General features: G+C 42.1%; 1 protein-coding gene across 1 annotated transcript; it reads right to left on the minus strand.

Moving 5' to 3' along the window:
* Positions 1-2,321: 2,321 nt before the first annotated feature.
* On the minus strand, positions 2,322-13,769 carry LOC136450633 (oxysterol-binding protein-related protein 1C-like). Its single transcript, XM_066451203.1, is given in 13 exon segments — positions 2,322-2,678; positions 4,511-4,624; positions 4,714-4,944; positions 6,941-7,081; positions 7,539-7,706; positions 8,396-8,551; positions 9,384-9,632; positions 9,634-9,821; positions 11,187-11,202; positions 11,204-11,287; positions 12,651-12,779; positions 12,781-13,017; positions 13,100-13,769. Coding segments are annotated over 13 exon segments (2,406 nt in total). The 5' UTR covers positions 13,622-13,769; the 3' UTR covers positions 2,322-2,507.
* Between the last annotated feature and the right edge of the window lie 815 nt (positions 13,770-14,584).

Raw genomic sequence — 14,584 nt, forward strand, 5'->3', positions numbered from 1 at the left:
TGAATGCCGCCGAGTGAGTGAGTTGAGTGAGGTCGGTCGAGCTGCTGTGCTGTGCACGCCGGACGGGACGGAGATCCTCTTGTTGCAGTGCTTCTCGTGCGTTGAACTGAACGTGCCGGCGCCGGGCGGTCCGCGAGGACATGTGAGATGTGATGCGAAATTTTATTGCGGCTCTTTACTGAGCGCCAACATTGTTGTGCAGGGGACTAGTTTTGTGATGGACGAGGTTTTCACGGGCGTGCCGTGGATCACGCATTCACTTCACGCACCTCGATTGGGACATGATTTCTTGACGACGACTTGCCGTGTTCAGTTGCGCACCTACCAAAATACCAGATGAGATTTTTTTTTTGAGGAAAAAATACCAGATGAGATGGTCGAACGGTACGGTACGATGCTGCGCATTGAGATGGGCCGTAATCTGTCGAAAGATGTGGACCCGATGGGCTGTGTCTCTGGTCCAGCTGGTTGGCATAGCCCATCCCAACGGCTCAAGAAAATTTGAGTCCAGTGTGTTCTATTTTTTCTGCCGAGGAGGACTTACGAAAGCACTCGCTCCAAAAATGTGTTTGAGCACTGGTGGACGAGAATATTACTGAACACATGTTTTCTATGTTCAGGAACTGAACGCAAGAAGTTGGATTTTCTCGCTGATGGAGTCTCTGAAGCATGGCGAGTTGTTACACTATGAGTAATATGGTATGCCGTTGAAAGACAATACGTACATGACAATATCTATCCGAGCCAATTATCGATGTTCTCTTTTGTCAAGTCCTTTATATATCGCATCTCTTTTATTGATGGAAGAAAAGAAGTCTGAAACGTGCACAGCATGATTTCGCCCAAGATAGCACCCGGCAAGTTGGTTGGCTCTCCCCACCAACAAATATGGCAGAGATTAATATTGATGTAGCCACGTTGAGTGAAGAATACAAACATGGGAACAGTAGCGAGTGAAGAATACAAACATGGGAACAGTAGCAGGCGTGGCTAGGTCATATGGTGGAAGGTATCGCCCCGATTGTGTTTTTTGAGGGTGCAAAGTGGTGCAAAATCCTTGGAGGCTTTAGCGTGTGGAGAGGCAGTGGCACTTTTTTTAGACGATAAAGCATTCAAAACGCTTAAGCACAGCGTATTGGCGCGTCCACCACAGTTCAAGCACAGGTTCGAAAACAAATCGCCCTGTTCGTTTGGGCTCATAAGTCATGGCTGAAAATACTGTTGGTTGGTTTGGTGTGAGAGAAAAATAATGTTCATTAACTGATAAGCCATAACTTATAAATCAAATACGACCAAACGAACAGGCCCAAAGACAGTGGCACTTCCCTAGTGGCATGATATTGTTTGCCTATAATAAAGAGTTTAAAGGAAGGCTCATTAGGAGTTTATATGGAGGAGTTTATATGGCCAAGTAATCTGGAGATCACGACATAGGAGACTTTGGCTTATGTTGTTGCTTATTGCTTATGCTGATTTGTTATGAGAGGAAAACACTGTCCGTTCGCTGAAAAATACTGCTAAAGTAGTGTCTAGCTCGGTGTAGTGTTTGTGTTAGTGTTGGCAGGTAAACTTTTGCTTAAAAAAAACCTAGATTCTTATAGGTCAAAGTCATTTATAACTTTTATGTATCAATATCTATGGATTTTATATATTGACTGCACAGGATTGATACTACTAGATTTATTATAGGAACCTTTGTAATATATTCTTTGTTCCGGAATGTAGGTTGTTTTAACTTTTGACTAAGTCTAGTAAAATACATCGTCACATTGAAAGTTTAAAACCTACATTCCGGAATCTAGGCTGTTTTAACTTTTGACTAAGTCTGGCCTACAAACTTAGTTAAAGTTTTAAAAAAATTAAATGATATATATTTAAAATAGAGGGAGCATAACAAATAGACATTAGCAACCGAAAGAATATTGAAAAGGAAATAGTTAACTCACACACAGAATACATTTATTTGATGACACTGACGTATTGTTTAGATCCAGGAAAGAAGGGGACATATCTGTCAGTATATCTTACTGCAGAGCAATAGCATGATGCACAAATAGCCTTTGGTGTTTCAATGCACACATCCAACATTCAATAGTCGATACGCAGAACACCAACTTGATCATGTCTTCAATAGCACTACCACCAAAATGGTGAACGAATTCACGTCCTCCTGCACTTGTATAGTTGTACACGTAGTTAAATTTCCAGTATATAGAATAGTCATATACTGGATATGATCACTGATCGGCCACCTTATACCACTCTAGACTGAACTTGTGAGGATGAAAACCTCACAAGAAAAAAAAAAACCCATTACTCGCCGAAAATTTAAGGTAACATGTGAGACGAACCATACTCTTCTTATTATGTACGAGACCAATACCTGAGGCACTGCCAATGCTTACATGTCAACGGCCATTTAATTGCTCTATAATATGAACCACTAAAATTTCAGGAATCAAGTGATCCCAACAATGAGAACCAAAAGGCCTATAACCTACTCTAACCTAGTCAGTTATCATCAGATCGTTAGGGACTTGTCCGAAGATGTCGGGGCAACCTTCCCAGCTGCTCTTTTCTCTGGATTCCCAGTACCCACCGAGGTAACGGTATGTGTCAGTATCTTTGTCCTTTGCAAACCACCGAGGCTTCCATCCGCTCTCCTGCATCTTTCGTGCCTGCAATATTAATTGATACAGCTCAGTTAGCCTTCACTAATCAAAAGCCAAACTGCAAGTGTAACTCAAGTCATGGAAACTAAACATGTTTCGATGATTACTTACAAGGCTAGTAAAGTACAAAATAGACATTACACAGCAATTTTCTAACATTTTCAGTCATGTATGCAGTATGCAGCATCATGTAAATTTTACCATCTGTTCTCTCAACTGTTCACAGAAGTTCCTATGAACCGCAACCTTTGTTATGACAAATTCTCAATCCAGTTTGCCTTAGAATCGCAAACTATCCTGTAGGCGTGCAAACACTCCAACACACATAGGATATTCTTGCACGTTATTAACTAAGGCCTTGTTTAGATTGTAAGTTTTTTCACTCTCTCTCCATCACATCAAATCTTTGGACACATGCAGGGAGTATTAAATGTAGATAAAAAAATAACTAATTACACAGTTTGATTGTAAATTACGAGACGAATCTTTTGAGCCTAGTTAGGCCATAATTGGACAATAATTGTCAAATACAAACGAAAGTGCTACAGTGCCAAATACTGATTCCTAACCCCAATCTAAACAAGGCCTAAGTCATAAGTTAATGCATGTCTAGCTTCAATACACTAATGGACATGACACCCCAAATATATATATGGAACTACATTCCTTCTGTTGCCGTCATAGTGGTACCACGTTCCATCCCAGGAAATACAACTTTCTACTGTAAAGGAATAAAGGATACACGTCCTCCGGTCGAATTTATTTGTCATTTTGACGAAAATCACCTTTAGTATTTGAACTAACCCCTCCGGTCAGAGTTGGAGTTTCATCTATATCCCAGATCAGAGAAAGTAGTTCCATTTACTTAAATTTAACTCACATTCATGTCTTGTCACAGTACCTGAGGTGTGATGGCCAAGATCATGTTACTTGACCACAGCATGATACAAAGACGAGAAAAAGGAATACTATACAAGTGAACAGTTCAACTGTGGTGGACGCTGAACTGTAGTCAGAAAGCAGAAAACCTAGCCAAAGGGTTGAAATAGAAAATAGTGTTGACTGCATGGATTTGGTTATTTTCCGTATTGACTTATAAAGGGTTCAGAGTGAGTGCAGTGCACCTGAGAAATAAGACTTAGGGCCTGTTTGGATCCATTAGCACTAAAAATTAGCTAGCTAATAGCTAATAGCTGCTAAATTTTAGCAGGAGGCTGTTTGGATCTATTTGCTAATAGGTGGTTGGATAGTAAGTTAAAGGTGTATATGAACTATTAGCACCTATTAGCAACTCCAAACCTGCTAATGGAACTAATAGTTAGTAGCTCTTCAGCTAATAATTAGCAGTTTTATAGCAGGTCTTTCTGGATCCACTAGTACTAATTTCAGCTGCTATTTTTTAGCGCTAATTGATCCAAACAGGCCCTTAATCTAGTCTGCTCATTTGCAAGCAGGAACAAAGGTAAAGGCAGTAAGGTACACACGCCCTTTATGCTATAAACAGTGATATTAATATAGGTCGGTCAGCAACCCAACATACAGCACATTAAACTTTGAAGGGCACTGGCGTAACTGTGTAAACATATCGCGTAGTATACCTATGCAAACTTCATTAACCTACATTTTTTTCACATGTAAAATGCAAGCTATAACTCTACCAAAAGATCCAATTCAGTTCTTTTAATGGGGGGGGGGGGGGGGGGGGGGGGGCGGCGGCGTAGGGTGAGGGCCAAGCAGTTGTACAGATGTTTGCTGCGCTTGATTTGCAACAAATTGCTAATTAATGTTCCACAGTTCAATAGAACAAAGGCTGCAAAAGTGGGAAGTCATAGACTGACCTGCCGCTGTCTCTGCTCAAGCCTCAACTTCTCAGCATTTGCCCTTTCATATTCACCGTTCTCCAGACATCTCTGGTCTGGTCGTAATCTTGAGTCTGTTGGTGGCAGTTTTTCCTGCTTACATGTAAAGTATGAACCTGAACACAGTAATATAATCTTGATTCTTGAAATGAAGTTTGATATTAGCACACGGTAATCTTTACCTTCAATCCAGGGGTAAGTTCATTCAATGTAATTGCAAAGCGAGTGAGATTGTATCTAGTGGGAAACTTAGGTGGTCTGCTTCTTTTCCACAGCAAATGGGCCTCTGAAAACTGTTCAGTTCCCTTGCCTTTCCCAAAGCAATCACCCATTACATAGTGCATGCTTTCATCCCATTTTCCAAATAGTGTAGCAACAGTTCGACCATTTCTATCTTGAACAACACCTTGCACCTGCATATGCATTGGTTGAACTAAATTAACTAAGCTAGTCTACAGATCAGAAAGTTGGGCACATCAAATAAGACAGTGCAGAGAATTAATACCAATATTCAGTATTGATATAAATTTCGTGTGAAATCATTTTTCAACTTGGAACATAAAGAGAATAGTCAGTAGTTAACAGCAAGGACAGGACATTATTTATTCATTCATTTTGGAAAACTGCTCAATATTGAATTGAAAGTTTACAGAATCAACAAACAGACTGCAGTTATATGTTTTTATCAAGTTGGTATATCATAAACTATTATTCACTAGCACACAGCAAAGCTATAGTTCCTATTGTATAATTTGCCGTTGCTTTTTCAGATCTACAATTTTAACAATAATGAGAAGGGAAAATTGGTTGTATAGCATCGAAAGATCACGATCTCCGTAAAATACCATCGAAAATTTACGTCCTTGTAAAATACCACCAAGAGATTGAACCGTGAACTAAAAATAGCATTCCGTTAAAATAAAGCGACAGAAGTGACGAAACTGAAAGTAGCCTCCGTCACGCCGTCACGCCCTTACGGGTTGTTCTCGTGGACGCTCGCCGCGAATAGGAACGGCTCCTGCGGCACCACCGGCACCACGTGCCGCAGCGCCCGTGCTTGTGCACGTCCTTGCCGTCCCGGCTCTCGCCCCACCCGGTCCTGCCCCGCGCCTGACGCCTCTCCCTGATCCCCGATCTGTGTGCCTGTAACCTGCGTGGGATGGAGGAGGGCCCCTGCAAGCGGGACGTCCTCAACCGCATCGGCGACATCAAGGCGCTCGGCAGTTGTGCCCTAGCTGCGTGCCCTCGCACGCTGCTCGTGCTGCTCGTCGACTCCGTCTTCGTCCGCGTCGACTGCGTCATCCCGACGACCCTGCCACCCTCCTCCTCCTCTGTACCTGGCTCCCCGCCGCACCTAGGCGCTAGCTGCGGGCGCTGACGCGTTCATGCACATCGTGCGCGTCCTGGTCGGCGGCATCGCCACGCGCTCGGCCAAATCCTGTCCCCCGCCGAGGTGGGCGTCTCCAGGCGCTCCAGAGCCACTGCCCGCGCCCGTCGCGGACGTCTCCCACCAGTTCCACCACTTGCACTCCGAGGTGCTCCGCTCAGCTGCGGCGCCTCCACATCGAGCCTGGCACTGACGAATGGCGTGCTCCTAAAGTGGAAGGCCGACTTCGGCTCCACCCTCGGCAGCTGCGTCATCCTCGGCGCCTCGTCGGTCACGTCCAAGCCGCCGACAGGGCCATGGTCCGGCGGTGGTGAAGGTGATGCGCTGCTTCTGGCCGCCGGAACCTGCTGCTGGACGTGTGCTTCTTCAACTCGGCAAGGACGCGTGCTTCTGGCCGCTGGAACCTGCTAGCGCTGGTGCAGCGGTTCTACGAGCCCACGTCCTGGCGCGTGCTCCTATAGTCCTATCTGGCAAGGACGTGCGCAAGCACAACCTGCGGGCGCTGCACGTGGTGGCGGGGTGCCGCAGGAGCCGTTCCTGTTCGCGGCGAGCATCCGCGACAACATCGCGTACGGGCGTGACGGAGGCTTCCGTCACTCCCGTGACTTCATTTTAACAGAATGCTACTCTCAGTTCACGGTTCAATCTTTCAGTGGTATTTTGCGGAGCGCCAAACTTTCGGTGGTATTTTACGGAGATCGCGATCTTTGGATGCTACACAACCAATTTTCCCTAATGAGAATGTTCAGGGTAAAACACATGCAGTGTAAATTATCTCAAGAAAGATTCTACATACTACAATTCCCAGCGCTTTCAAAAAACTGCTCCCACACAAACTTCTGGACAAAACTGTTTAAAAGAATGTCTTGCCATAGTGAGAAATGTATTACTTGCCTAACATGCAGAGAGATTAAAATATTTATACTGGTGAGAAACAAACTGTAAAGGAATGCACTAAAGAAAGAATGGAAGAACCGACATGCTAACAAATAACTAAGTGTTGAAGCAAAAATGGTAATTACCTGGTGAGGGTTGCGATCTATAATTGACTGCTCCTTGAACTTAAGCTTACATGAATACTCGCGATTACCTTGTATGCGCATAGTACCATAGTGATCGCAATATAGCTTGCCCAATATGAGATTGTAAATTGAAGTTGTCACCTGAACATATTTCCAATCAATTAAATTGATAGATCAAGCATCTATTAGTTACTACCTCCGATCATAGCTATATTATCTCGTTTTTTCCTAAGCCAAACATTTTAACTACTAGCAATATCTATAAAAAATATATTACCTTGCATGAAAAGAGTTATATACTCCCTCTAATCCAAATTATAAGACGTTTTAGCTTTTCTAGATACATAGTTTTTACTACACATTTAGATATGTCTATTTATGTAGTAAAAGCAATGTATCTAGAAAAGCCAAAACGTCTTATAATTTGGAACGGAGAGAGTATTATATTATAAAAAGTAGTTTGCAAAAAGAATCTAATAATGCCAACCTTGTGTCAATGTATATCAAAAAATTTATATTGGTATTCAAAAGTTAAAAAAGTTTGACTTGGGACAAACTAGATGGACTTATATTTGTGATCAGAGGAAGTATGTAATACCTTGCTCCATTGGAAAACTTCACCATCATCAAACTCCAGTGTTAATGCACCAACAGGATCGAGTTGAATGGAACGACCCCAGAATTTACTCTTTAGGTTGCTATCAGCCCAAAACCTCCAGCCAGTTCCCTCACAGTGGCATGCAACAACCATGGGGTGATGACTAACCTGGCAAGTGGTTCAAAATTTTTCATGAACAATAATGCAAAGAAACTAGATCTGATATTGCAAAAGTCCTGTAGTACGCTCAAGTAGCTATGATTTGTGAGTCTTAGTCCCATGCTATGAAGATCAAATAGGTACAGCGACGTAGATCAGAATCAGTGGGTAGATAGCATTTCTCCAGTATGTTAGACAAGTAAAGAAATGGCAAACACGGTACCATCACAATAGGAACCAATAATAAGTACAGAGAGCAGTAACCAAGCATAGAAATAAATGGCAGCATTCAATATAATGTGAATCCCAATGTCCTATACACCAATTTGCTGATTACACTACAGTTAGGTCATTTATCAACAAATAATTTGACAACCTTCAAGCAACAACATAATGTTCACCAAGAATAAGGCATGTAGCAGGTCACAATAGTGAAGCACTATAAACTGTAAAACATGAATACCCCAAATTTGTATTACCATTTTAAATGGGGGGGAGGAGGGACTTAACTAGACAAATCATATACTCTCTACTCTTTTTGAAAAGCATAGGAAGCAGACTTATTAAGCATTAAGCATCAAAGTTCCCTATTACTTTTTCTAACTTATAAGAGAACAATATAAATGGATAAAATAGATTTACTCATGAAAAGGAATAATTACACCAACTCAACGAAGAACTGTGCTTAATTAACAGACCTTTTCAGAGAAAAAACGGAGGCCTTTGTCTGGATAGTCTGCTTCATATGTCTCCCCAAGAAGGGGATTAAAAGGCTTACAGCTCCTCCCATCTGTAGAGGCATATCCAGAAACAGCAAATGCTGCTACGGTAAGAATCCTCATAAGACTGTTCCCCTAGGTATAAAAGAAAAACAGATGTGTGAGCTGCTTAACTGTGACCAGCCCATTCATATGCAAATAAGCACTTTTTTCACTAGTTAGCTATTTCAGTTATCACAGACAATGGGAGCAAGTGAGCATTTTCTGTTCAATGACACCCCAAACAATGGGAGAACATCCAATGGTGGGTGATCAAATGATACACATATAACCATATGAACAATAGTGTAGGAACATTCTTGTAATGTGGAAGATGCACCAGTGAGGCAGTGACAAGACTTAATATATGAAAGAGGAAAGTCACTCTTATAAGCCAGATTGAAGATTAAATGAAATATTATTATTGTTTTCTTCTCTGAAATGAAGGGGTGCTGGATGAACCATACAGCTATAACCTGCATCTTTTTATGGCATGTTAGGCAAGACGGCAAGTTGAAGTCCCCATGTTGGCAAGGAAACTAATAGGTTTACATGTACTATTTTCAAATTGTTGGCATGATTAGTTTACAAAATGGTTAAACTTTGTAAAAGTAAGCTTACATAAGTTGTTAAGAGATTAAATGTACAACTATATGAAGGGATGTTGTAACCAAGATGAAACAAACAGTATATAGTCCCCACATTTCTCTAGCCAGGAAGACAATAATGTTATCTTAATGTAGTTAATATCAGATGTCCTCCACAAGGCAGGATAGAGTATCATTAAGTGTATGCATTAGTTGCAAGTTCGATATGATATAATGCTGCAATGAAAAATCTAATAAACCAAGTGTTTATAGCTACTTGCATTCAACATATTAGCAGAAGATGTGTGCATGAGCGAAAAATGCAAGCCAAGAAGTAATACCCTTTTCCCCCATTCAGATGCCCGATCAATAAGGTAGGAATATTCAAGATCTTCAAAACATTTTTGTAACGATGAGAGTGGCTCGTTGAAGTAAACAGGCAGACAAACTTTTGTAAGATCCTTTCCTATGTTGTCCTTGATCATTGACCACAAACTTACACCCTTTTCTTTCTCAACTGGATCTGGCAGCTTCTTCCGTCTTCTTACATATGGATAACTAATTCCAATAGACTTCATGGAAGGATCAATATCCATCCATTGGATAATCATCTTCATCATCTGAACCAGCTTCAGATCTTTGGTAATCAGATCCACTACTTTTAAAAGAGCTTGAGGATAGAAAATCTCTTGTATCAAAATAAAGGTTCTCATCATCGTCAGTCTCTTCAGCAGGATCTTGTGGTTCATTATAATCATCAGATTCGCTAGCACTTCCTTCTGAAAAAGAAAAATGATAGCCCATTAAGCCAGGTAAAGTAAACCAAATTGGTACACAGTGTAAATTAGAGCTCGAAATAGATGGTTTCCATGTTATTCAATAAAAAAACAAACTAAATACACATTCCAGAAATTCATCCAAAAAAAGGCTGAACTGTTTGCTTTTCTGGTAAGGAGGGATCACAATTGCCAGCAAATTACGTGACACATTAGGGTCAAGAATGGTTTGCTGCAGTGTTCAAATATGGGCTTCTATTTGGTACGAAAGTTGTGTGTTGTGGCTGCAGCAAGGAGAGGTCGTTGCAATTTCTTATGGTTGGGTATTAGGATTGCGTATAGACACTGTCGTATAACATTGAAATCAGACCAGGTAACTAGAGGGAAAATGAGTTGAAGTGGTCTTGTGCTAGTGCTATACTAGTATCAATCAAGTCTCTATTTATTTCTAAGGGAGTAAATGTGGTTTGCTTTGATACTGCTTCCATCTGAAAAGGCTATTTGGGTAGGATATCAAACCTTGATATAGAAGTATTCGGTTAAAAGTTTATAAAACATTCAGATGAATAAAGTTTGAAGCTAATTTAAAATTTACAAAACCAGATGAAAGATATTTGAACTATTAGAGACAACACGTACACTAGAGAATCTTGCTAAGAGACAGACTTCACAATATTCAATTAGGTAGGTGATCAAAGCACCAAGTCGAATTTACGGAAGGGCAAATAAGGTGCATAGATTATCATACAAGAATCATGACACTCAGCAATCGTACAAGGATGTTGTCGTAATTGTTTAATATGAAATGTTCTATTTTAGATATGATCATGCCATATAAAACTTGGAAGCATGCATCCTCGTGAGGAAATAGGAAAGGGGATTGCATGAATGAATAACCTAACCTAAATTCTGCCATCACTAAGCTCAGTTTTGATTTTGCCAATAATAGCAACAGAACTTCATAGTTCATATAACCACCAAAATAATTAGTTTAAAAAAGCTAAGGGCAATCTTTTTTTTTAGGAAAGTTCCTAGTATTTTATAATAGTTACACATGGAGACCAAAAACTTGGCAACGTTGCAGTCAACAAACCCAGCTATGCTATTACTCAATCATCTACAAACCATAGCCAACCAATTTGTCTACTATTCTGCTGGCTTGCAGCTACTTTGTCAGTATATGCCACTAGAAAATAAATTAACTGGTAATATCTAACACCAGAGTGGCATTCCATCATGCAACTTTTGTAGTGTCGTATTAACAAGGATGCATCAGAATAATCAACAAATTTGCCCACAAAGGTACAGTGCATCTCAATAGCAAGTGTAACAGTGAGACATGACAAACCATTCCACCAATTATCATACCACTATACTTCTCATGTCCTTGGTTTAGAAGCAGATCCATACTCTTTCGACTGCCTTTGGCTCTCATCGACAAGGGTATTCTCCAAATCAACCTTTTCTGTCTACAGCAAGGCAACACAAGAATACATCATCAGATGACAATGCCTCTAACATAAACATTTTATAGGTTCAAATCTCCCAGTAAACCACCCTGTTCGCTTGTTGGTTTTCAGCCAGCCCAAACCAGTCAGTCAACAGTGTTTTCCTCTCACAACAAACCAGCACCAGCCAGCCCAAACCAGTCCAGAAACCAACCAGCGAACAGGCCGAACATCAATATAGAGATCTTACAAATTAGTGAACATGGAAAGCAGGTAAGAGAAGTTAAAACTTCTCAATATACAAATGGCAGTAGTCCACATGAACATAAAAGAAATACAATTTTAGGAGTGGATAATAAAAAGTTAGTTTTATATTCTCTTCTTTCTGCCACAACATAGAATTATTTACCTGAGTACTTCGAAGCTCTGTGCAGTATAAGTATGCTTGGTGATTTATAGTAACATTCTAAAATAAAAATCACTCATTCTTTTCTCTTCTACATTCACTACCTTAGTAGTTTAAGTAATATCACATAATTTGTAATACAAAATCCTCAATATAAAATCAAATCATCAGCAACCAAATGCCAGCTAACCTAAGCTAAATCAAAAACATGTGTTACTGAGTAGATGCTCTCATGTTTATCAGGTCTGACATGACATAATAAATATCTAATGCCGGTTAGCTTGCTCTATGGGTTAACATACTCTGCTTTTAGCCATCAAAACAACAAAAGACAAACTCAAACAGAAAAAAGTCAGTCAAGGAAATGTCAGGAATAGGAAGTATGAGAAGTATTATCAAATGATGGGTAGAGTAGCTATAGCAACTAGGGTACTAATTTTGTACTCCAAAATGACCAAAACACATGAGAAAACAATTTGTGGTCAAGAAACAAAAGCTCAGCAACATAACCCCCGGAAGAACTTTGTTTATCACCAAAGAAGCAGATAAAACAAAACCAAAACAAACATCTAGAACTATTAATTGAAACTTTGCTTTGTTTTTTCTTTGTTGATGACAAGACGTAGTAAATAGACAGCATAAGCCTAGCTTCGGTAGCACATTCATTATCAAATGCCCAAGTACGTTTGGTGACTGACAAAAACAACAGCATAACAAAGGTAGTAGAAGAATTGAAAAAATTATAGCACTGATACATAGAGTAACAGCTAAAACTCAGAGCTCCAAGTACAATATGGTCAATTGATGCAATCTACCACAGAATAGCATGTTCTGTACGCCAATATTTACCAGTAGCTTCGTACTTCCAATCGTGTACAAGATGCAGAATATCGCAAGCATGACACACCATGCAGTAAAAAGCAATCATTCCGACTTCATGCACAACCAGATTCTGTTCAGGTACAGTTATGGAAGTACCTCTAGCTGGCGAAGAGTTTCCAAGAGGAGCGCATTCTTCTGCTTGGATAGCACAAGCTGCTTGTGCAGAGCCTCGAATTCTGCTCGCACGATCCTCTCGCTGTCAGCAATGGCCGCCTCGCTGATCCCCTTCCTGCTGCAACCGCTGCCTTAGGCGCTCGGTTGAGACGGCCACTGCCGCTGCGGTGTCCCCAGGCCCGACCATCTCGCTGGAGGACATCCTCGGGAACATGTCCTTGGTCGCCCGCAGCGCCTCAAGCCACGCAGCTCTGTCCTCCCTGGTCTCCGCCCGCAGGTGCAACGTCTTCGTCCCCGAGAAGATGGAGAATCTCTTGTCATCCGATCTGCTCTCCCTCACGGTTGACACCTGCACACGCAACCGCCCCGTTAGCAAGCTGGCAACAGACGAAATGGATCTGGCGATCACGGAGGCGGCAAGAACCGGGGACCTTGAGGTGGATTTCGCCGATGGGGTTTCGAGGCTGGTGGTGGCCGTTGGAGTGGGACGGCGAGGAGGCGGACGGGCGGTTGAGGCGGCGGAGGGAGTCCTCGCCGATGACCTTGGCGCCCCGCTCGGTCTCGCGCGATAGGATGATGCGGTCGGGCCCGTGGATCTTGTAGTAGGAGAGCACGCCGTCGTGGAGAGCGAACCAGCGCGGCCTCCACCCGCGCCCGTAGTTGACCCACTTGTACAGGATTCCCGAGATGCCGCCGCCGACGATCTCGTTCAGCTTCACCCCCTCGGGCGGCGAGGAACCGCCTCCTCCGCCACCGTTGACCCCCGCTGCGCGCGCGCGCCTCTCACCGATGGGGGCCGAGTTGCTTCGAGGCGGCGGAGGCGGCACCGGCGGGGGCTGCGGTGGCGGCATCACGGCCGGGGCGCCCGCCACCGCGGAGGACGCGGCCCCGGCGGAGGCGGCGGAGGCCGCGGGCGATACGGGCACGAGCGGCGCGCAGCAGAATGGGTGCATGGGGAAGTCGGGATCAGCACCCGGCCGGGGCGCGCGCGGTCGCCCCGGTCGCCGGCGAGGTAGCGGATTATATTTGTGATTTTGGTTTTTTATTTTTGCTCCGGGAACGGGCGCATTTTATTAGGGGGTAGGGGCCTGGGTGAGAGGTTTAAATGCCGCCGGGAGCCGGGGAGAAGGGAAACGAAAAGGGAGGAAAAACAGGAGCTAGTATGCTTGCCTTTGGATGACGGTTGGGTGTCCCTTTTGCTTGGTCACGACTCTCGTCGTCAGGCTCAGGGAGGCATTTTCTCGATTAGGCGAGTAACCTTGTTGCTTTTTGTTCTGAAACATTATTTGGCTGTGTTTTGAAGATGTTTCGGCAAATTGAACCACTGTTTAGAGTGGAGGTACTCAAACCCTACGTGCTCCCTCCAACAAAAAAGAAAAGAAGCCTAGGTTTATAAAAAAAAATATCAATACTTCTTCCATCCACAAAAGAATGTAATTGTCGTTTTTTGAGAAATCAAAAAGTTTGAACTTTGACAAAAGTGACATAAAAAGGTACTAACATTCATGGTACAAAATAACTGTCATTAGATTAGTTATAGAATATAATTTTAGAATAAATTTATTTGAAGACATAAATGCTAATATTATTTACTATAAACTTAGAGTTTGACCAGTGCGGTTCCATAATTGCATTTTTGCGTGGACGGAGAGAGTATATCTTTAAATAGGCTTATTATAAAAATATTTTTTAAAATTAATATAATGATGTACTATAGATATGTATAGTGTCAACTTAAGATTGTTTGACTTTTTGAAAAGCAATATTTTCATTCTTTCTATAATGAATGGAGTATCATCTTAAAAAAACAGCCATATAGTTTATCTAGAGGCTCTACCTGCTGCTCCATCTCCAATATCTAAATATTTTGGTAGTCATCAAAACACGCCTCCTATCTCCCGTACAGGGATAGAAAC

The sequence above is a fragment of the Miscanthus floridulus genome, chromosome 1, assembly GCF_019320115.1.
Source record: "Miscanthus floridulus cultivar M001 chromosome 1, ASM1932011v1, whole genome shotgun sequence".
Taxonomy (NCBI): Eukaryota; Viridiplantae; Streptophyta; class Magnoliopsida; order Poales; family Poaceae; genus Miscanthus; species Miscanthus floridulus.